A 23,526-nucleotide genomic window follows, 5' to 3' on the forward strand; every position below is an offset into this window, starting at 1 on the left:
GTTGAACTACAGTAAAACAACAGTAATGTTTGGGTTGATAGGACTTCATTTGTCCAGTTTAGCTAGTAGTGAGCTCAAGTTACTACCGAATATTAATCAATTAGATGTTGTTTTTCCTTAATATTAAAAGCTGGCTAAAATGCACACAGCCTGCCTGTAGAAATGTAGGCCCTCATCCTCCAAACACTTATAATAAGTTGGTTCATGTGAGTAATAATCTCATTGAACTCATAGGAATCCTGGCCCCAGTGAAGTCAGTGGGAGTTTTGCTATTGATTTCAGTGTGGCTAGGATTTCACCTCATTGTTTACTTACATATATAAAGTTATTCACATATGGAAGTGTCTGGAAGATCAAGGCCTCTCTTTGTGTGGCCAAGTTGCATACTTGTTATAACTGTATATCATTTGGACAGTCTGATATGTGCTTCATTATCTCTCAGGTATAATTTCTTATCTAATTACTACTTTTCTTGTTTCGTCTTTTTAAATAAAATGAATTTTAGCTGTAAAGGGTTGGCATTGGATCTGGAAGATGGAAACTTTTTTAAGCTTGCTGGAGATGGAACAATTTTGAGGTAATACTGATTAATTTTTATGGCTAGACAGATAAAAAAGATTGCATACTTTTTTTAAATGCCAGCATCTGATAATTGGGACAGTTATTAAATATTTAGAACACTAATCACCATATGTATTTATTTTTTACATTAGAAGCTAAAACGAAAGGAGTACTTGTGGCACCTTAGAGACTAACCAATTTATTTGAGCATAAGCTTTCGTGAGCTACAGCTCACTTCATCGGATGCATACTGTGGAAAATACAGAAGATGTTAGGTTTTCTTTTGTTTTCTAACATCTTCTGTATTTTCCACAGTATGCATCCGATGAAGTGAGCTGTAGCTCACGAAAGCTTATGCTCAAATAAATTGGTTAGTCTCTAAGGTGCCACAAGTCCTCCTTTTCTTTTTGCAAATACAGACTAACACGGCTGTTGCTCTGAAACCTGTCATTAGAAGCTAAGTGCAACATATGTAACTTTGTGCACAATCTGTTTTAAAAAAAATGTAACTTTTTGGTGACCTATCCATTTTATAAATAATGGCACAATAAAAGTTGCTTTTAGTTGCTAGTTTGGAACATCTCTCTCTTTCGTAATAACTGCTTAATGCTTTTGCTACTGTACTCCTTCATGATTTTCATGCTGTGTTAGTTGATGCTGTCAGTAGAAATTGATGTACTACGTGCTTTTCCAGACAGAATCCTTAGAGTGGGTACAGTTATTGAAACTAATTTTGCTTCGTTCACGCAATGTGTCAAGCCACTGTATTCATAGGCCCTGATCCTGTACTTACCTTTATGCACTCGAAATATTGTCATTGACTTCAATAAGACTAATCACAGTATGCAAAGTTAAGTGCATGCTTATGTCTTTGCAGGACTGGAGTCTAAAAAACAGTAGCATTAGGTAGCTGGTGGACAAAGCCATTTGTCATTACTAGCTATACAAGACATAGGAAAGTTTGTAATTTGAGGTGGTAAAAAATAAAATGTTGCAAAACTCTACTGTTTTCCAAATTCAGAAACAAGGTGTCTTATATAATGTTAAGCTCTCTCTCTCTCTATACACACACACACACACACAGTAACAAAATGCAGATAATTCAAAGTTAACACAGATACTACAAGAACATAAAAACGGCCATACTGGGTCAGACCAATGGTCCACATTGCTCAGCATCCTGTCTTCTCACAGTGGCCAGATGCTTCAGAAGGAATCAATAGAATGATCAATTTTGTGATCCATCCACTGTCCTCCAGTCGCAGCTTCAGGCAGTTGGAGGTTTACGGACACCCAAAGCATGGAGTTGTGTCCCCGATCATCTTTGCTAATACCATTGATGGACCTATCCTCCATGAACTTCTCTAATTCTTTTTTGAACCCAGTTATATTTTTGGCCTTTACAATATCCTCTGGCAATGAATTCCACAGGTTGATTGTGCGTCGTGTGAAGTATTTCCTTTTGTTTGTTTTAAACCTGCTACCTAATGAATTTAATGACCCACCTAGTTCTTGTGTTATGTGAAGGGATAAATAACACTTCCCTATTCTCTTTCTCCATACCATTCATGATTGATTTATTCTTTGCTCCACTGTGCCTAAATAGTTCAGGGTCTGAGGTGTATGTTGTATGCTAAACAAGTGAAGGGAGGAATTTAATCAGTGATTTTAGCACAATATATAAAAGTCAAGACAAAGAAAATTTGTAAAAGACTGTCATATGTAGGGCCTTAGCAAATTCACGGCTGTGAAAAATGCATCACGGACCATGAAATCTGGTCTCCCCACAAAAGCTGGTCTTTTATGTACTTTTACCCTATACCATACAGATTTCACAGGGAAGACCAGCATTTTTGAAACTGGTTGTCCCAAGTCAAAAGGGGATTGTGGGGGGGAAAGGGGAGGAGAGGGGAGTTTGTAAGGTTTTTGTAGGGGGTCATGGAACTGCTACTGTTACTTCTGGACTACCTTCAGAGCTGGGTGGCTGGAGAGCAGCGGCTTCTGGCCAGGCGCCCAGCTCTGAAGGCAGCACTGCCAGCAACAGTGCAGAAGTAAGGGTGGCAATACCATACCATGCCACCCTTACTTCTGTGCTGCTGCCTTCAGATCTGGCTAGCCGGAGAGTGGCAGCTGCTGGCCAAGGGCCCAGCTCTGAAGGCAGCCACGCAGAAGCAAGGGTAGTAACATCATACCATGCCATCCTTACTTCTGCGCTGCTGCTGAAGGTTATGCTGTCTTCAGAGCTGGACACCTGCCTAGCAGTCGCCACTCTCTGGCCATCCAGTTCTGAGGGCAGTGCCGCCGCCAGCTGCAGAGCCGAAGTAAGGGTGGCAATACCACAACCCTCCTACAATAACCTTGCAATCCTCCACGCCCCTTTTGGGTCAGGACCGCTACAGTTACAACACCTTGAAATTTCAGATTTAAATATGTGAAATCATGGAATTTATGATTTTTAAAATCCTATGACCATGAAATTGACCAAAATGGACCGTGAATTTGTTAGGGCCCTAGTTATATGGGAGCATGACTCTTCTGGCACTATGGGAGGAGATGCTAGGAAAGACAGTGGCGTGTTTGAGATCACAACAAAGAGAAGTGATTTTTCTGAATGTACCTTAGCCTCTCATGGGGAAAAAATGAGGTTTTTCATAAGCTAACTAATCAGGACAAACCTTTTACGTACAACTGATGAGGATCAGAAGCTGACTGTAAAAGAAGCAGTGCTCCTATAATGAACTCTACGTGGATATAGGGACCTTTCTGCGCTTAGCTCATCATGGATTAGAGTCCACAATGGCTAATCACACAATACTGTCCAGAAAAAAATGCTGACATGCTGCAGAAGGAAGAAATTACATATTTTCCCCCAGATATGTTAATTGGGCACAAAACATGGATTCTTTGCACTCCTGAAAATAATGTGACTGGATCTATTATAGAAGATATCCATATATGTTTGAAATTAATATAAAAGATGGTCCTTTTGACCAAGGGCCTACGGGAGTGCTCAGTGCGCTTTTTCCTTACAAGGGAAAGACTAGTGGTTATGATCTCAGTTTGGAGGGGCATACTACTTGCTGCAAAAGATACTGATGTTAATGGCAGAAAAATACAAATTTTCCCAGATCTTATTCCTTTTAGTCAGACCAGAGGAAAATCCCATTTGTATCATTAAAGAAAATGTCCTTAGATGAAAGAGTAGATTTGGTGATCTTATTTTCAGCAAGGCACTATTGGTTTATCAGAGAAATTCTGTATCTTCTGGGTTATGAGAGAATCAAGACTGATATTTGAGAGAGACCTCTCCCTTTTCCCCAAGAACGGATTACTGAGTGGCCAGGAAATGGGAGACGGAGCAATCACATGGCCTAGTTCAGTATTTGATTATTTATTACACACTTATGTGCACTGTAGAAAATTTGAATGATTTTAAATATTTTTAACCTTTTTCACACTATGCATCAATTAGGGCAAGCCACGGTACGAAGAGTATGACTCCTGAAGAGATCTTGGAAATTTATGGCAGGAGGGAATGGAAACACTTTAAAACATTCAGTGGAATGGTTTCCCGCTCAGGTAAATATAAATAATTTGTTTACCTTAGACTTCATGAACTTAGAAACTATTTTGGGTACTGCAATACTTGCTGCTGTTATGTAGTTTTTCCTTTAAACACTTAAAATGTTTTTAAATTAGCAAAATGTATGGGACTGGGTGTCTTGGGGATTGCTAAAAAGATATGTAGTTTTTCACCTTTAATTCTCAGGTTCATACTGAGTCCACATCAGCAATGAACAGAAGTTGTTAAGATTGACTGCTGTTTGCTGCATGTAAAACAAGTTGGTGGTCTTAGTCTAGTTTTGGTTGTAAAGCTTTCCTTTGGGATGGGTAGGTATTCCTTGGAGAATAGGGTGACCAGATGTCCCGATTTTATAGTGACAGTCCCGATTTTTGGGGCTTTTTCTTATATAGGCACCTGTTCCACCCCACCCCCCCATCCCGATTTTTCACACTTGCTATCTGGTCACCCTACTGGAGAAATACACTGAGACCACCATCTTGATTATTTAAGGCAAACAGTCTGCAGATCATTACAAGTTTTGCTTATTGCTGGCTCGCTACTCTGGACTCTCTATCATTGACAGCCAAAAATGAATAAATGTGAAGGACTGAATGGACCTGGAGACTGAACTACTCTCTCCTCTGTTGGAGGATGCATTTTTTCCATTTCAGGAGGGAAACTTGCATCTCTACCCTTATCTATTCAGTGGATAAATAAGGGACTTCGGCCTTTACAGTTGTCTATAACGTACACAGAGGTTTGATGGTAGGCTAAATTTTTTATTAACTAAAACAAAATAAACTTGGCCTCTTTTGGGAGCACTGATTTCACACAAAATATATAAGGATTTAAAAATGCTTAAGTCAATAAAATATAAGGTTTGCAGGATGAAGGTCATTATCTTATCCATAGCTTTACTCTTGGGTACTTCCATTGAAGTATACAGATAACTACCCAACATGGGTGGTTATGTCTTATATGTCTGTAGGAGTAGAGACCAGCTCCTCTACAAGGCACAGCATGGAACTCTCAGCCCCAAAAATGGGATTTTGCTATCTACAAGCCACATTTACACCTTGCATATTCTGGGCTGCTCTGGGGGCTGGAGAGGCCCCCAGTATACTTAGACCCAGATGCCTGTCTGAGTTACAGCAGGCTGGCCTATAGGTCACAGTGCTGCCTAAAATATCCAAAGCTCTGTAGCCCATAGTCTTGCCCCTAACGTGTCCCTACACCAGGACTTGTGAGGATGTTCACAAAAGGCAGCCTTGTCACTGTCTTCCTCAGTTCTGCACTGTGGGAATCTTCCCCCAGCAGGTCTCATCAATATTTTTTGAGCCCCGTTACAAGACTCTGGCCCTTTCTGCCTGAGCTGGTGAGGATCTCATCCAGAGGCTTAATGTTTATTTTTAAAATGTCAGTAATTTACTACTGAGTAGCAATTTTCTATTACCAATAGAATTATGGCCAGAAAAAGAAAAAGAGTCGCACAAAATATGTAACATGATAGTAGATTTGCCAATGTTCAATATCTAATCCCAGTAAAAACACAGTGGGAACTTTAAAATTAACCATTTAAACACACACTTTTTTCCCAATTAAAATATACACCATAGTTTAAAACAACTTTTCTTTTTCTTTCCTTTGCAGCTAAATATTATTACTATGATAATTATTTTGACCTGCCAGGAGCCCTTCTTTGTGCAAGGATTGTGGATTGTTTAGATAAGGTAAGAGCTACATAATTTCAAGCTCAATTAATAGAAGAAAAAAATATTGCAACTTGTTTTATTCTTTTCCTTTCTCTGCTCATCTCTCTCTCTCCTCCCTAAGCACACAAAGTACCATATGGAGTAATTAATTGTCTTGACACTTATCCTAAAAAGTGAAATATAAATTGGGTTGGAGCTTTGCATTCCAATTCTACAGTGTATATATATAGGTCTTCTACTAAAACAATCAGGATAAATGGTAAAAAGAAAAGGAGTACTTGTGGCACCTTAGAGACTAACCAATTTATTTGAGCATAAGCTTTCGTGAGCTACAGCTCACTTCATCGGATGCTGTAGCTCACGAAAGCTTATGCTCAAATAAATTGGTTAGTCTCTAAGGTGCCACAAGTACTCCTTTTCTTTTTGCAAATACAGACTAACACGGCTGATACTCTGAAACCTGTCAGGATAAATGGTGTGGTCACAATATACACTGTCTCCACCAGAGGGCACAAATAGCTAGCATAAGAATAGTTAAGTGCTTGTCTGCCTTAGTCTTAGAATGGTATTCTTAAAAACTAATTGGAAATTGAAATATGATATAGTGTAACTCTTACAAGTGACTTGTTAATGCAGGTAGAAAGTTAAGTGAGTTCAGAAGGTTAAATCTTCAAATCGAAAACTTTCAATACACATTCACTCTACATGCTACAGATATGTGTATAACTAGGAATACACTTCTAGAGGTGGAATCCTTTTTGAAGTTTTCAGGTGCTAAACATAACCACTGGTTAAATTTTATATGCCAATATCTGTACTGCAGTCACATGAATATCTAGAGCTTTTTTGCTCAAACGAGTATAAGACAGTATATCTTAAATTCTTTGGGAAGGTAATGCTCTCAGATTTCATTTTCATTGATGAGCGCATGGAGGTTGAAACTTATAGATTTTTTTTGTTTTAATAAAGGACAGATCCTTTCAACAGTAGAGTACTGTGGTATCCCTCTATTGCTATAGTTTAAGTCTCTGTGCTGGTTAATGACACTGCAATACTTAATCTCTTCTAAGCTTTAGCTCTGTTTAAAGGAAGAGTACTTATTATCAGACTGTCTATCATAGTATCTGAGTGCCTTACAATCTTTGATGTATTTAGCCTCACAACATCCGTGTTAAGTAGGGAAGTACTGAAGCACAGAGAATAAATGAAAAGGAGTACTTGTGGCACCTTAGAGACTAACCAATTTATTTGAGCATGAGCTTTCGTGAGCTACAGCTCACTTCATCGGATGCATACTGTGGAAACTGCAGAAGACATTATATACACAGAGACCATGAAACAATACCTCCTCCCACCCCACTCTCCTGCTGGTAATAGCTTATCTAAAGTGATCATCAAGTTGGGCCATTTCCAGCACAAATCCAGGTTTTCTCACCCTCCGTCCCCCCACACACAAACTCACTCTCCTGCTGGTAATAGCCCATCCAAAGTGACCACTCTCTTTAAAATGTGTATGATAATCAAGGTGGGCCATTTCCAGCACAAATCCAGGTTTTCTCACCCCCCTCCAAAAATCACACACACAAACTCGCTCTCCTGCTGGTGATAGCTTATCCAAGGTGACCACTCTCCCTACAGTGTGCATGATAATCAAGGTGGGCCATTTCCAGCATAAATCCAGGTTTTCTCACCCCCCCCCACCCCCATACACACACAAACTCACTCTCCTGCTGGTAATAGCTCATCCAAAGTGACCACTCTCCCTACAGTGTGCATGATAATCAAGGTGGGCCATTTCCAGCATAAATCCAAGTTTAACCAGAACGTCGGGGGGGGGAGAAAAAAACAAGGGGAAATAGGCTACCTTGCATAATGACTTAGCCACTCCCAGTCTCTATTTAAGCATAAATTAATGGTATCCAATTTGCAAATGAATTCCAATTCAGCAGCTTTTCACTGGAGTCTGGATTTGAAGTTTTTTTGTTGTAAGATAGTGACCTTCATGTCTGTGATTGCGTGACCTATTACCAGCAGGAGAGTGAGTTTGTGAGTGGGGGGACGGAGGGTGAGAAAACCTGGATTTGTGCTGGAAATGGCCCAACTTGATGATCACTTTAGATAAGCTATTACCAGCAGGAGAGTGGGGTGGGAGGAGGTATTGTTTCATGGTCTCTGTTTATATAATGTCTTTTGCAGTTTCCACAGTATGCATCCGATGAAGTGAGCTGTAGCTCACGAAAGCTCATGCTCAAATAAATTGGTTAGTCTCTAAGGTGCCACAAGTACTCCTTTTCTTTTTGCGAATACAGACTAACACGGCTATTACTCTGAAACCAGAGAATAAATGACTTGCCCTAGGTCACACAGGCAAGCTGTGGCAGACCAGGTAATTGAACCCAGATTTTGCAAGTCCCAGTCTAGTGCCCTAACTTTTGGATCATTCTTCCTCTCACTGTATCTGTTCACTGTCTTCCAGGGAACCTGCTATGTATAATTGAATTGGTGGTGATTATTTAGAATTTGAAATTATGTTACGTGGCTACTGGATCATGTTTTCATATTCTATATCATTATTGGGTCAACTTGCTGAAAAAGTCAATAAAATTCAAGTTCAAAAACGACGGCGCTGAAACTTTCCAATCTCTGGAATACAAAGCCAATGTACGATAATGAACACTCTACAGCAGCACTGCTCAGCTGCTGGTATACGACTTGGAAGTGATGCATGAAGGATACCCTCATAGCTATCAAAGCAAAAAAAAAAAGAAATAAAATAAAAAATCCTTCATCCCCCAAGACCCAGAAGCAGACCGTATATAGGGCCCTTATGCAAATCCGTATTTGGAGTAGTAGACATTAAGTTAGTATTAGCCACAGTATTGATTTTTGTAGCTCTATACAGCCCTGTAGCATTAATGAATGGGTCTTTATTCCTATCTGAATACAAATTTGGGGGGGGGGGGTAAAGATCTCAAAGGCAGTCCCATGAAATCATAAAAAGAAAAGGAGTACTTGTGGCACCTTAGAGACTAACCAATTTATTTGAGCATGAGCTTTTGTGAGCTACAGCTCACTTCATCGGATGCATACCGTGGAAACTGCAGCAGACTTTATATACACACAGAGAATATGAAACAATACCTCCTCCCACCCCACTGTCCTGCTGGTAATAGCTTATCTAAAATGATCATCAGGTTGGGCCATTTCCAGCACAAATCCAGGTTTTGGAAATGGCCCAACCTGATGATCACTTTAGATAAGCTATTACCAGCAGGACAGTGGGGTGGGAGGAGGTATTGTTTCATATTCTCTGTGTGTATATAAAGTCTGCTGCAGTTTCCACGGTATGCATCCGATGAAGTGAGCTGTAGCTCACGAAAGCTCATGCTCAAATAAATTGGTTAGTCTCTAAGGTGCCACAAGTACTCCTTTTCTTTTTGCGAATACAGACTAACACGGCTGTTACTCTGAAACCCATGAAATCATGTTAACCATTACACCAAAAGCCGTGCTAACAAGCGTATTGAGAGGTTCCAACACTGCTACAACAATTCATTTTTATAATACAGCAACATTACATATCAAAGATTAAGCTTTATTGGCTAGCTTAAAGAAATAAAACTATTTCAGACTATATTGCATGCATACTACTGCCGTTTACCTTCTGTGACTGGTCATTATGAGCATGGGAACACCTTTACTCTGTGGTGTGTACTGATTGCTTGTTTGATTTTTGGGTGTATTTCAAGGGACTAATTACAATCTGTTCTGAGATTCAGGTATTTGGGAAATTGCTTCTCTCCATATACCCTAACATGGCAATTGAGATCAGCAGAGACACTTCTGCTGTCAGTTCCTAGATAGATCCTTCTAGGAATGATGAGAATGTGTGTTTTTTATAGAAGGTTCCTGTCTGTAGAAATGCTTTCCTCGGTCTTTTTGCCAGAGCCAGGTTTAACAGGCTTCCAAGTGTGATGTAAAGCATTTCTGCTAAGCCCGGCTTTTGGCTTTTATCTGGCATTGGGGAGGAGTTATTGGCAAGATCACTAAGTCCTAGTAGTTGTTTTTGCCAGTTTTAAGGGCAGAATGTGGGCACCATAAATACGTTAAAAATGCCATAAAAATGACTATATAGGTAAATAATATCAACCTACCAGTTTAAAAACAAAATCTACATCCTCAGGAACTGAATTTCATATATCAGTAATCCAATATATTATCCGCGGTTGTTGTTCTAAGTACTTATATGGCCCTCTTCACCATAATGTTTCTGAGCGCTGCACAAAGGCTGTGTCTACACTACTGACCTTACAGTGGCACAGCTGTACTGCTGCAGCTGCTCCGCTGTAAAGTCTCCTGTGTAACCACTCTATGCTGGTGGGAGAGAGCTCTCCTGTTGGCATTATTAAACCATCCCCAATGAGCAGTGGAAGCTGTGTTGGCAGGAGAGCATCTCCCACCAACATAGTGCTGCCCACACTGGTGCTTCTGTCAGTGAAACTTCTGTCAGTCGGGGGTGTTTTTTTTCACACCCCTGACTGACAAAAATTTTACCAAGATAAGTGCTAGTGTAGACAAAGCCAAACATTTAATTTTTTTTTCCTCCCAGTATCCTTGTGAGGAAGGGAAGCATCTTCTGGTGACAGACTGGGAACAGATGCCTTGAGAGATTAAGGCCCAGATTTTTAAAGGTATTTAGCCATTGGACTGCTCAGCGTTGCAATGCTTAACAGACCTAGGAACCTAAATTTCATTGACTTTCACTGACTCCTAAGTGCCTAAGTCATGTTTGAAAATATGACTCAGGCTCGTGAAGGCAAGCCTACACTTAAAATGCTGAATAGGTGCAGCTGCACTGATATAGCACTTTAATGAAAATGCTGTAAACCGATGGGAGAGAGCTCTCCTGTTGGCTACTTAATCCACCTTCCCAAGAGGGGGTAGCTGTGTCAGCTCCCACTGACATAGAGCTGTCTACATCGGGGTGTTAGGTCAGTGTAACTATGTTGCTGAGGTGTGTGGATTTTTCACCCCCCCGAGCGATGTAGTGTTACCGATTATAGGTCTGTAGTACAGACCACACCTAAGTCAGAAAGGTGTGGCAGTGCTGAGCAATGCCTAAAATACCTTTAAAAATCTGGACCTGAGTGACTTGTCTAAGATGGCACACAGTCTGTAGCAGAGCCAGCTGCTGAACCTTGATCTCTTGAGTCCCAGGCTGTAACACTTTGCTTTCAAATAATCATTGTTATTTATTAATGACGTTCACTTTATTTGCGCATGTAAAAATTGATACCTGACATGCTCCGGGTGTGTGTGTGTGCGTGTGTTTGTTTGTTTATTTATTTATTTATTACTCTTACAGCATGACAGACAGACAAAATACAACTTTTGGAAGGATGTGATTGCTGCTATACAGCATAACTATAAAACCTCAGCTTTTAAAGGTAGGCAAGTTAATTCAAGACATGCTTACTACAGTAGGCTGAAAATATATGTAGGCTTGGCAGAAATCAATGTTTATTTTTGTTAATAATTTCACCAGATAATATCAATGTTTATTTTTAAGATTTTTTCTTAAAATTTTGATTGATCTAAATTTTCACAGTTGTGCAGAATTGTGGGTTTTAAGCATTTTTATTCATATCTGTTTAAATTTTCATCGTTGCAGGAAATTATGGGGAATCAGACAATAATTATTTAATGACAGTAGATGTTGAGTTAAAGTTAAAACTTTATAACCATTACATCACAAATTGTCAACATCACATGGAAAAATATACAAAGTAAATATTCTTAATCAGTCTCTAAATTCTCAAGCAGCATTTTACTTACTTTGCCTATCTATACATTTTGATTTTCATCGATGGAAATATTTTTCATAGGTTTGTGTTTGTATGGGAAATCGATGTTTCCTGATATTTACCAATAAAAATCTAATCTGTCCAAGCCTATTTATATATTTACTGAAGCAGAAACTTCTACATTTGCTTTGTTACTAAAATTGGTCATCATTAGAATTAAAAATGTACTCTGTGCATGTTAACCATATCAGTGTAACTCTGGACACTCTACCTGCCTTCAGTTTAAGCATTTTGATGGATTTCATAACACTTTTCGGGTGCTACCTTACTGAATTACTGTGACTTAAAAGAAGAAAACAGTTGACTCTTTCTCAAGATTGGAGGAGTAGGGGTGAAAGGTAGAATGAAATACTGTAATTTATGCATGCACATTGTGTACAAATATGATCCTGCATTAACTATTATTTTTAGTAAGACCAAAAAAAAAAAAGACAAAATATTATGGGAGTATTTAGCAAATCAAGTTGTGTCATTGATTGAACACTGAACATTCCTACCCCTCTAATTTTGCCTAGAATTACTTGTACGATGATGCTGTTTCTCTGAAACATTATTCTGTGACCTCCTTTTTTAAATAAGAGGTTGAGATGATGGTTTTTATTATTAATTACAAACACTATAACACCGTGGTTCATATTTATTGGAATTGCAAGGTATGTGGTTCCATAGTATAGACAGTTTGATTTGTGAAATGAGGTAGATAACGTTTTTCTACTGACTTTCTATTAATGTGTGTGACTATATCTGCTAAGAATACATTTCTTGAGTCTCTTGAATGGGTACATACATTTAACTGAAAATATTTTGGTTTAATGTAACTTTTTTAAGGATTGCATAAAATTAAATTATACATTGAAAATACAATAGTTTTGATTCTTTGTTGATACTTTTATGTTCAGTATTTGCTGGGTAGAGATGTGGCTTAGTGTTTGTCAGACCATGTAGGGGTTTATTAGAGATGTACTTTATTTTAAAATATTCTCAACAAGTTTTTAAAATATATTTTTAAAAAAGAAATCAGCAAAATTGTTTGTGGTAAAGAGGTTCTAAGTAAAACAACTATTTAGTGTTGCAAGTGGATGATACCAGACTGTATTTCACAAATAATGACCAGATATTCATAAACATACCTTTCTATATCATCTATCTTCTATTTTCCATTGGGTGCAAAGTGTGATATTGGAAATTTGTGAGAATCTTTAGGAAATCAAGGAAATCTTCATTCAAATACGTATTTTTCTGCAATGAATGAGCTTGCTAACACATAGGAAGAAAAATACATTTTTCATTAGCTGTCGTTCTTCTGTGGAATTTGCATTAAGACCCTTGAACTGAACAAGGCTTTGCTTCTAAAGGATATTGATTATGTACATTTCTGTGCTGTAGAACTTCTCTAGATAGCATTGAGCTGTACACATAAGGCCAAATTTCCAACTTGATCTCCAAAATTGTGCCTGCAAGTTACACGTTTGCGTGTGCAAATAGCTATTTGTATATGAAAGTGTGTGTGGGGGGGTATGTGTACAAACAGATGAATGCACATAATTTGTGTCCGAAAGCTTGATCCTTCATAATCCTGTCAGTGGCAGTGTTTATTTTAGTACACAAATACTTCTCTTTTACAACAGTCCAAGGAGGACTGATGTATTAATTTAAATGAAATAAATTTAAGGTCCTCAAGGAATTCATTCTGAAGCCCTTGGAGGAGAGGAAGGTGATCAGGAACAGTCAACATGGATTTACCAAGGGCAAGTCATGCCTGACCAACCTGATTGCCTTCTATGATGAGATAACTGGCTCTGTGGATATGGGGAAAGCGGTGGATGTGATATATCATAACTTTAGCAAAGCTTTTGATACGGTCTTAAAAAAGTATGGATTAGATGAATGGACTATAAGGTGGATAGAAAGCTGGCTAGATTGTTGGGCTCAATGGGTAGTGATCAACAGCTCAATGTCTAGTTGGCAGCCAGTATCAAGCAGAGTGTCCCAGGGATTGGTCCTGGGGCTGGTTTTGTTCAACATCTTCATTAATGATCTGGATGATGGGATGGATTGCACCCTCAGCAAATTTGCTGATGACACTAAGCTGAGGGGAGAGGTAGACACTCTGGAAGGTAGGGATAGGGTCCAGAGTGACCTAGACAAATTGGATGATTGGGCCAAAAGAAATTTGATGAGGTTCAACAAGGACAAGTGCAGAGTCCTGCATTTAGGATGGAAGAATCCCAGGCACTGCTACAGGCTGGGGACTGACTGGCTAAGTGGCAATTCTGCAGAAAAGAACCTGGGGATTACAGTGGATGAGAAGCTGGATATGAGTCAACAGTGTGCCCTTGTTGCCAAGAAGGCTAACAGCATATTGGGCTGTATAGGTAGGATCATTGCTAGCAGATCTTGGGAAGTGATTATTCCCCTCTATTCGGCAGTGCTGAGGCCACATCTGGAGTATTGTGTCCAGTTTTGGGGCCCCGCTACAGAAAGGATGTGGACAAATTGGAAAGAGTCCAGCGGAGGGCAACAAAAATGATTAGGAGGCTGGTGCACATGACTTATGAGGAGAGGCTGAGGGAACTGGGGTTATTTAGTCTGCAGAAGAGAAGAGTGAGGGGGGATTTGATAGCAGCCTTCAACTACCTGAAGGGAGGTTCCAAAGAGGATGGAGCTAGACTGTTCTCAGTGGTGTCAGATGACAGAACAAGGAGAAGTGGTCTCAAGTTGCAGTGTGGGAGGTCTAGGTTGGATATTAGGAAAAACTATTTCACTAGGTGAAGCACTGGAATGGGTTACCTAGGGAGGTGGTGGAATCTCCATCCTTAGAAGTTTTTAAGGTCAGGCTTGACAAAGCCCTGGCTGGGATGATTTAGTTGGGGTTGGTCCTGCTTTGAGCAGAGGGTTGGATTAGATGACCTCCTGAGGTCTCTTCCAACTGTAATCTTCTATGATTCTACGGAATGGGTCGAAGGTATTAACATAACCCAGTCACTGTCTAGCATTAAGTAGTGTTAAACAAGGTCCAGGGATTGGTATACAGGGACCTTAGCTGCTTAGTACCATGGCAAACGCACCATTAAAAATATTTTTAACCTTTTATTAAAGATACAGAGAAGAAGGAAAAACTGTTAAAGCATTTGAAATGTAAAGTATTAAGTAAAGCTTTTGTTTTAACAACATTTCTTGTTCCCTCTCCCTATAGCAGGGACCGCTCTCCCCCCGGTTTGACAGTCTCTTAGATGGTATCAAAGTTGGTAGTAGCTGTTGGGGTTTTTTTGGTTAGAAGAGAAGAGGTTAGTTGAAATGAGCTGGAGCTGTTGCTGCTGCTGTAAAAATCCAATCTTGTTTAATCTCAGGTGATGTCTGGGATTTAGCTGGAGCTGATCGGGTGTGTGTGTGGGGTAATGTCATCTGGATCCTTTTCTGGCCCAGTTTGGTCAGGACATCCCTCAGGATTAGAATGAAGAAGGTCTGGGGTTCCAGGAGGTAATAGGGATGGCAGCCATGATGGTGACGTTCCAGTTGTCTTCGTCTGTTCTTCCCTGTTCCCCACCCCTCACAAAAAAAAGTGTGTATTTGTTTTTTAAGGACCCTCACAGGGAAGGGTGGTTGGAAAAGCCCACCCTCATTATTTTGTTCACAAACTAGGCCTTATATCTGACACAACAATTTTGGTTCATTAATTTCTGGTTCCACATTTTCTGTTTTATTACCAAGTATGATTTTAATATAGTTGATCCATATCAGTAGGCCCTTTTTGTGTAAACTGATTGAGTTGTTCTGTCTCCTTTTTGTATCATTTGCAAAATGGTAAGTTTTTGATAGTTTGCCAGCAGTATCTGAAAGAATCCCTTTTAAAATTACTTCATAGAATATATTTAATAGTGTGTTCTGTAAGAATCATTATTACAAAACTCATGACTAGTTTAAAAGTATTTCTGGCCGTTTTGCTAGTTCAATATCCTTCAGATTAATTTATGTGAGATATTTCATTGTAATATTTCTCATCTTGTAGAAGTGAGCAAAATTAAAAAGTTAAAGCACATTTTATTTTAACATTATGCTTTCTAAAGCTTACGGCAGGAATTTGTGAACATTTACACAGTGTGAACTAACAATGCTTGAAAATGGGTTTTCTTCCACAGAAAAATGAAAAAAAAAATCACTTTTGTCTACATTTTTCATGGTAAATTTTTATTTTTATTTTGGCCAAAATCCAAAATATTTCAATTCTACGATGCTGTTTGGGTGCCTCACATCCCATCCTCTTCTGATAGGACTATAATCTGCCATGCTGCACCATGCCCCCTGCTTTTAGAAAAGGGGGAAGATGTATTGCAGGAATCCCTGACCATTGTGTATCATAGGAGATGTAGTCTGGAGGGAAATCTAGCCCACAGAGGAGAATGAGGACATAAGACAACTGTACTACAAATCCCATGGGGCATTGTGGCCGCATTTACAGCAGTTCAGTTTTTGTTTTTTTGTTTTTTTTAATGGGAAAAAGTAAATTTCTGTGGGAAGCAGACATTTTGTGAACACTTTTGTTGAACTGAAAACCTAATTTTGATGGAAAACTTTCCACCAGCCCTAATGTGGACCACAGTTTAATTCAGAGAGCGCTTTGAGGACTGATTTCCTTCCCATTCATCTTCCAAGACGCTGCCTCCCCCATTTGCATTCTCTTTATGTTTCTGCAGTAACGAAAGCAATTGGGCATATAGACAATTGATATTATGAATGTATGTAGAGTATTTTTAGCTGTCTGTTCATGTAGTTCCATTGGAGATAAGCAGAGTATGCACCAATTCTCCAAGTATTACCAGTAAGCACTCTATAGACCATAGTTTCAGGACCTCATGTTTAAAGGACACACTTCTAATTTTTTCTTTCTTGATTGTCTTTTTAAACATTTTAAGAAACACTACAGGTCATGGTTATTGAACCTAAATGCCAACATATTCAAAAGCTGAAATAACTTCAGATTTTCCTATCTATTTTGTATTATAGTGAAATTGATAGCAATTCTTAATCAACTGTCATTTTTTATGTATACTAAACGTTAAATTCAGGAAGGAAGATTATTTGAAACCAGAAAACTTTCTGAAACTTTCTTTTCCTGCTCACAGCTAATGGCCATTACAGAATTTGTACTGGCAAAGGAGGACTAGACTTCTGGTACTTTACACTGTTGTTTTAATTAAATATATTTTTCTTCCTCTGTGAGTAGGAGTAAATTATTTGTTTTGTTTATAGAGTATTTTTAAAATATGGTTGTTTGTTTTTAAAAATGGTGAAAATTTTTTGAAAGAAAATGAATCTTCATTCTGAGCTCAGCATCCATGACTTTTTGTTCTGATTTTTGCTTATTTTTTTCTCTGGCTGCATTTAATTCACTTCTGATTTGACATTTTTTCCGTTAATTGCATTCCTATGTCTGGTGTTTCTTGGAAGTCCAATAACCTTTGTAGTACCTGCCTAAGAAGAATTGGGGTCTGTCACTGCTTTCTGTAAACGTAGATTGTGAATCCAAAACTAAAAACAGCTTGGTTTGCAGCTTGGACTTGCAAAATTAAAACTGGATGACTGAAATCCAGATTTACCACCAAAATCCCTCTCTAGCCATCCAAAGTTTTTTGAGGTTATTTAAAATCTGATTATACTTATGGCTAGATAGTCTCTGATACAACAATATGAAAAGTTCATTAATAAGTCACTGTCTTGTTGTACTGTTTGTCTAAACTCCTATAAAGCAAGCCTAAGTGTTTCTGTTCATTAGATGAATGAAGAGGTAAGTGGGTAACAAGTTATTCATCTCTTAGGGATGTCTGTTCTAACATTGATGCAGATTAAGATTTCATAAAATGTACTCTCAGTAGTATTAGTTAATACCCTTCTTCCTCCTGCTTAAAAAAAAGGTACTGTAACTAATAAAGATTTGTGAGGCATCAATCTGTCTGATGCTCGGTACATGTTGGCAAATTTAGCACGTTTTTGGATTGTCTTCAGTATAAAGTAATTGTGAAAACATTATCAGAAGATCAGTTGTACTTGCCAATGGAAGGTTTCCTACCCTGTGGCTGTTAGCACTTTCCAAATGGAAGTGCCAAATAAATTGAATGTATTGGCAGCAAAGTATATCATCCTGAAATGCTGGAAAGATGCTTTGGGCAGTCAAACGGATTAATGATCTATCACAAGATGATTGCATATTAAAATAATTTGTTGTACAATAAATTAGTGATCCTAATTCATGAATTATATTGGGATATGAGGAGAAAAGACCAGGCTGATAATCAAAAAGGCCAATGTGCCTAGAATTTTCAGTTTGGCTCAAGAGGAAGGAGAATTTATGTGGTGTTTGGATATTGTGTTTAGTGCCTATTATGTTGCCAGTCAGCCTTGCAAAACTATTATGAAAATTTACCAACCCACTCAGTAAATCTACTTGGCCGCAGTAGCATAAATCTTATTTGGCTCCCCCAGAAAGCATTGTTCATTGTAGGCAAAGAAATGACTAGAATTTTGCAAAGCTGTTGCATAATAATTTATTACAATTTTTAAAAGAATACATATTGACTTAATAATAGACCAATTTAAAGATGAGCTTCACTTTTTTATTAATACCAAAGTTTTATCAAATTGGAAAACAAAATAGAAGTGTTTAGAAAAGAAAAAAAATGCTGGTTTCAAATTAATACAGTCATTGGCTTGGGTTTCATAAAGAAATAGTATAATCAAAAAAATGGTAAAACATGGATTTTTAGCTTTTAGTAAGGGTAACACTGACAAAGCATCTGTGTAAAAGCAACTTTCAGCTTAAAATAAACAATAAAATCAGTTTTGCAGGTTTATTTGACAAGCCTCTCTGATGCATACTCTTCTTTGAGAGCCATGCATGGACAGAAGAATCTTATATGAACAAAAGCCTGATTACACTGTTACATTGCTATTTTGTACATTTGACAAAAAAAAATACAATTAAAAATATTTACTTAGTTGATTTGCTTATCTATGTACCACTAACTTCAGTGCTGAGTACTATATATTAGATGAATGCTGTATCCAACAAATTAATGAAACATTAAATATATGTGTGAACAGTAAATCCGACAGTGTGATCTGTTGGCTGACTTAATTAGCTCTGCCGGGAATTTATCAGATATGTTATTGAATAATGCACATTCCCAATTTTCATTAATTGGGAACTAATAAAGATATATGCTTTTTAAAGAAATAAACTTACTGTTCATGAAAAACAGTGTGGGTAAGAGACTGCTTCTAATGATTGTAGGTGATAAAGCTATTTTAAATTAGGAGTACAACAGTATATACATGAATATCCGTGTTTTGTTATAGATCTATACTGCCAGTTTCTAAATTTACTGACAAAAACAGTTGTAACATTTACTCAGAACATTAGTTAGTCTACAGCACCTTAGTTTAAAATTTGTTTTCAAAATACTGCATTGTGTGTTGCTGCAGATTATAAAACCACATTTCTAAAAAATCATTGCATAGATTTTTAGATGCACAATCTGAGTATTCATCTTTAACCTTAAATGCTTGGCTTTTCAGATGTATAGTTTTTTTTTAAATAAATCCTTCAAAAGACGACCCTTATCTGACATAGACATTTAAATTTAATTACTATAATACAAAAGACTTGCTTCCAAAGCCTTCCTGTCCTTTCTGTCCATCTCTGTAACTTTTTCCCTTCACCCCCGTTGAAGAGAGCCCTTAAAAGGACAACACCCCTTTTCTTGCAGATGGCTGAACAAGTGAGTTTCTCTTTCTTTACTTCTGACTATTTGATGAACCAGTTTTAAGAGATCCCTCCAGCGAAATCAGTACCTTAGTAAGATATAAAATCCTGTTATGCCTAAAATCTTTGGAAACATATTTTTTTAAGTTGATGAAACTTCATAAACATGTCTATTGTTATTATAACAAAGTAAATTAGTGTTCCCTTTTTCTAAAAGCAATTTCTTGAACATTGTTATGAACACACTAAACTTCTGTGACTGATTAATTTAAAATAATGTCTTTGTTTCAGTGAGTTAAATATGTAGTAATCTGGAATGATTACTTTATGAAGGCTTAAGAGTACATTTAAAATATAAAATCAACTTAGAAATACTAATTAAGAAAATGTAAAATGGAGAAGAGCTGCATCATGTATTACCATAATGTTTAATGTTGTATTCAGCAGGACAGCTGTCTTGCCCTTACTACAAAGTTTTTGCAAATAAATCTCTGACAGACTTCCAAAAACACACAAAGTTACTCTGAAGCTTAATTTTGAAACAAACTCCCCTACCTTATCATCCTCACTTCCCCTTTGTTGCAAATAATTTGTATGACCAGTCATAGGTCTCACATCATAGTCCAATTAAAATTGTCTGAAAGAGACAATATTGGGACTGCTAAGGTAGGATACTATCACATATGAGCAAACAAGAATCCTGAGAAAGAGGAGTGAACGTAATCAGAGGAATACAAGCCATTAGATTCTGCATTGGGCAACTGCAACCAGACTTGATCGTTTTCCATGAGATCAATGACAGCACTTCCAGAAGCTTGGTCAAGGTATCCTTTCTTGTACTCATCATAGGTGTACATGATTGGTGAGCCATTTTTGTAGAGTGCGACCCAAACATTTGTTCCTTTTACATGTACATGGTAAGAAAAATAGTAAAGTCCTGGGATCCTACATGTAAAGATTCCTGTTCTGGGGTCATAATGTTGCTGTCGGTTGTACAAGATTTTATCAAATTTGATGGGCATAGTGGCCCCAGGGTAGGCTTTGGAGAGAATGGCAGAGAAAGCTGATACTGGCATTCCAATTAGACCTTGGTTTACTCCTGCTTTCATAAGAGGCATTCCTGTGAGGCCTTGACTCTCTCCTGCTTTTATATAACCATCTGGCATCTGTGGGAGTATTGCTTGACCAGGAGGACCAGGTGGACCCGGAGGGCCTGGTAACCCAGGCTCTCCATTGTTGCCTCTTGGGCCTGGGAGCCCAGGTGGCCCCATGGGTCCATTTAAACCTTTTGTAGCAATGCCAGCTGGACCTGGTAATCCTGGTGCCCCTGGTTCCCCTTTAGTGCCTGGAAATCCTGGAATGCCTGGTGGCCCAATTGGACCTCTTATACCAGGTATTCCAGAAGGTCCTCTTGGGCCTGGCTCACCATTAAATCCTGGTCCTCCTTTAGGTCCTGGTGCACCCATTGGACCAGGTAGGCCAGGTGGCCCTGCATGACCATTGTCCCCTTTCGGGCCTGGTAAACCTGGAGGTCCTTTAGGACCAGCAAGACCCTGCTCCCCTGGATATCCTGGTTTTCCGTCTAATCCTGGTAGGCCTCTGTCACCTTTAGCTCCTGGGTATCCTGCAAGGCCTGCAGGTCCTGCTTCACCTTTAGGCCCAGGTAGGCCATTTTCACCTGGTATTCCTCTAAGTCCTTGAGGACCCATATTTCCAGGTGGTCCAGATGGCCCTGGTTCTCCTGGAACTCCAGCTGGACCTTCATCTCCTTTGATCCCTGGAACACCGGGAAGGCCTTCAGGTCCTCTATGTCCTTTCATCCCTGGCAAACCTGGCTTTCCAAACCCTGGAAGACCTGGGGATCCAGGCATGCCTGGGGGTCCAGGCAGTCCTTTTGCTCCAGGAATCCCTGGCAATCCTGGGGGTCCATTTGCTCCAGGCTTTCCAATTCCTGCTGCTCCAGGTTCCCCAGGAAGACCTTGGGAACCTGGGATGCCTGCTGGTCCTGGTGCACCTGGTAAACCACGATCACCTTTCACACCTGGCTGACCTGGAAACCCGTTTTCACCAGGCTTCCCTATCCCAGCAAGTCCAGGGGGACCTGGGGGGCCCTGGGGACCTGGGAGCCCTCTGTCACCTGGGCGACCTGGAACTCCATATCCATTTTCTCCCTTTCGTCCATTTATACCAGGAATACCTGTCTCACCCTTTTCTCCAGGGACACCCCGTGGCCCTTGTGCTCCTGGTGGCCCTTGTTCTCCTGTCTTGCCAGCAACAGAGATTCCAGCAGGACCAGGAATTCCAGGAGGCCCCTGTGGCCCTCTTGATCCTGGGAGACCAGCAGGTCCAATATTTCCTTTTTCACCATTTAATCCTCTCTCCCCTGGTTTTCCTGGTAAACCAGGCAAGCCTGGCTTTCCAACAGCAGAAAATCCGGGTGGACCTGGGGGGCCTGGTGGACCTTGAGGACCTGGACTTCCATAGCCTGGTGGCCCTGCTGGGCCTGGTTGTCCTCTTGGGCCAGCAGGACCTGGTAGACCAGGAGGTCCTTGTTCTCCCCTTCCCTGTAAACCTAAGACACACAATACAATCATTAGTGCAATGGTAGAGGGTTCATAGCTTGTCAGCATTTTGGCTGACGCTTAGAGATGAAACAAAATAAAAACGAAAATACTAATTAGTATAACATCTACAAAGATCAGGGTCTTTAAATTACTGCAAGTTCTAGTGGCTAGAACAGAGAACTGGGGATAAGACTGCTGGGTTCTGTCCCCTGCAGAACCAATCATTTGGTGTGAACTTGGGCAAGTCACTTAAAGTCTCTGTGCTTCAGTTGACCCATTTATAAAAGAAGCATAAAATACGTAAGGCACAGTAGTATAGAGTCTAGATAAATATTTACCTAACATTCCCTTTTCCCTCTTCCACCAATTGTCTACTATAGTGATCAGCACTGAAATAGTTAATATATCATTCCTTCCTCCACTGGAGGGCTCGCTTATTAGCTAGGACAGCTAATGCTGCAATGAGATGAATGGGAGGAAGGCACACGGGAGTTCCCTACTGACTCTTTGTTTAAGCCTATCTATTTGCAGATTCAGAAAGACTTCCACAGTGGTTTACATTTGGAAGTTTATCTCCCCAACTGTATGGAGTAAGAATATATTCATTTATTCATTTTTTTAAATGAAAGCTTAAATTCTGCAGAATCTGAATACGTCAGGTGTGCTCTGAACATATATTGAGCAATCTGGATTCAGTGTGTGGCCTGGGCGTTTAACACCACAGATTAAACTTGTGTGCACCACGAGCCCTGATTTCTAGCTAAGAGAGGTGGTTTTTTTGGTGGTTTCTGCCTTGCTAAAACATACTGAACTATCTAAACAGACATTGTTACTCTGTTAGCACTGACCTCCCACTTGGTAAAGCAACTCCTATCTTTTCATGTGCTGTAATATTTATACCTGCCTACTGTATTTTTCACTCCATGAATCTGATGAAGTGGGTTTTAGCCCACGAAAGCTAATGCCCAAATAAATTTGTTAGTCTCTAAGGTACCACAAGGACTCCTTGTTGTTTTTGCTGATACAGACTAACAAGGCTACCCCTCTGAAACCTGTCATTGTAGGTTGAGTCTGTGTGCTGTACAGAAAACAATTTCTTGGTGGAATGAATGGAACCAACGGTGTTAAAGAGAAGTTACAAATCACATATGAAGGCTGAGTTTCCTCCTTGTAAGGATCTTCATATCCTATGAAAAAATATTACCTTTCTTTAAAGATTTTGATGGTTCCCAATTAACAAAATCAGGTAGGAATAGTAGGGGAGAATATTTTTATTTTTACAATATTGCAAATATATATTTTAATAAAACCACTGTCTTGTCTGTGGGCAATTCTTATTTAAAATTTAATTTAAGTTCTCTTACGTAAGTCAACCTCAGATAAGGCATAAGTAATTATCTTATTTCTACACAGTTCTTGATTTCATTCAAACAATGGACAATCTTTTCCCAAAACAGTCTACAGTACTTTAATGTCAAAGTTCATTGATTTGAAATTTTGA

General features: G+C 39.1%; 2 protein-coding genes across 8 annotated transcripts in view; one reads left to right on the forward strand and one right to left on the reverse strand.

Moving 5' to 3' along the window:
* The window catches only part of NT5DC1 (5'-nucleotidase domain containing 1), a 245,993-nt gene that overhangs the window by 5,765 nt on the left and 216,702 nt on the right, over positions 1 to 23,526 (forward strand). For all 4 annotated transcript variants that reach the window (XM_075126651.1, XM_048844736.2, XM_048844734.2 and 1 more), the window contains exons 3-6: positions 506 to 577; positions 4,034 to 4,140; positions 5,777 to 5,856; positions 11,204 to 11,285. In XM_075126651.1, coding sequence (XP_074982752.1) covers positions 506 to 577; positions 4,034 to 4,140; positions 5,777 to 5,856; positions 11,204 to 11,285 — 341 coding nt within the window. The remainder of the gene's footprint in view (positions 1 to 505; positions 578 to 4,033; positions 4,141 to 5,776; positions 5,857 to 11,203; positions 11,286 to 23,526) is intronic.
* The window catches only part of COL10A1 (collagen type X alpha 1 chain), an 84,342-nt gene continuing 79,078 nt past the window's right edge, over positions 18,263 to 23,526 (reverse strand). For all 4 annotated transcript variants that reach the window (XM_048844733.2, XM_048844732.2, XM_075126650.1 and 1 more), the window contains one exon: positions 18,263 to 22,033. In XM_048844733.2, coding sequence (XP_048700690.1) covers positions 20,139 to 22,033 — 1,895 coding nt within the window. In that variant the 3' untranslated portion in view covers positions 18,263 to 20,138. The remainder of the gene's footprint in view (positions 22,034 to 23,526) is intronic.

The sequence above is a fragment of the Caretta caretta genome, chromosome 3, assembly GCF_965140235.1.
Source record: "Caretta caretta isolate rCarCar2 chromosome 3, rCarCar1.hap1, whole genome shotgun sequence".
Classification (NCBI taxonomy): domain Eukaryota; kingdom Metazoa; phylum Chordata; order Testudines; family Cheloniidae; genus Caretta; species Caretta caretta.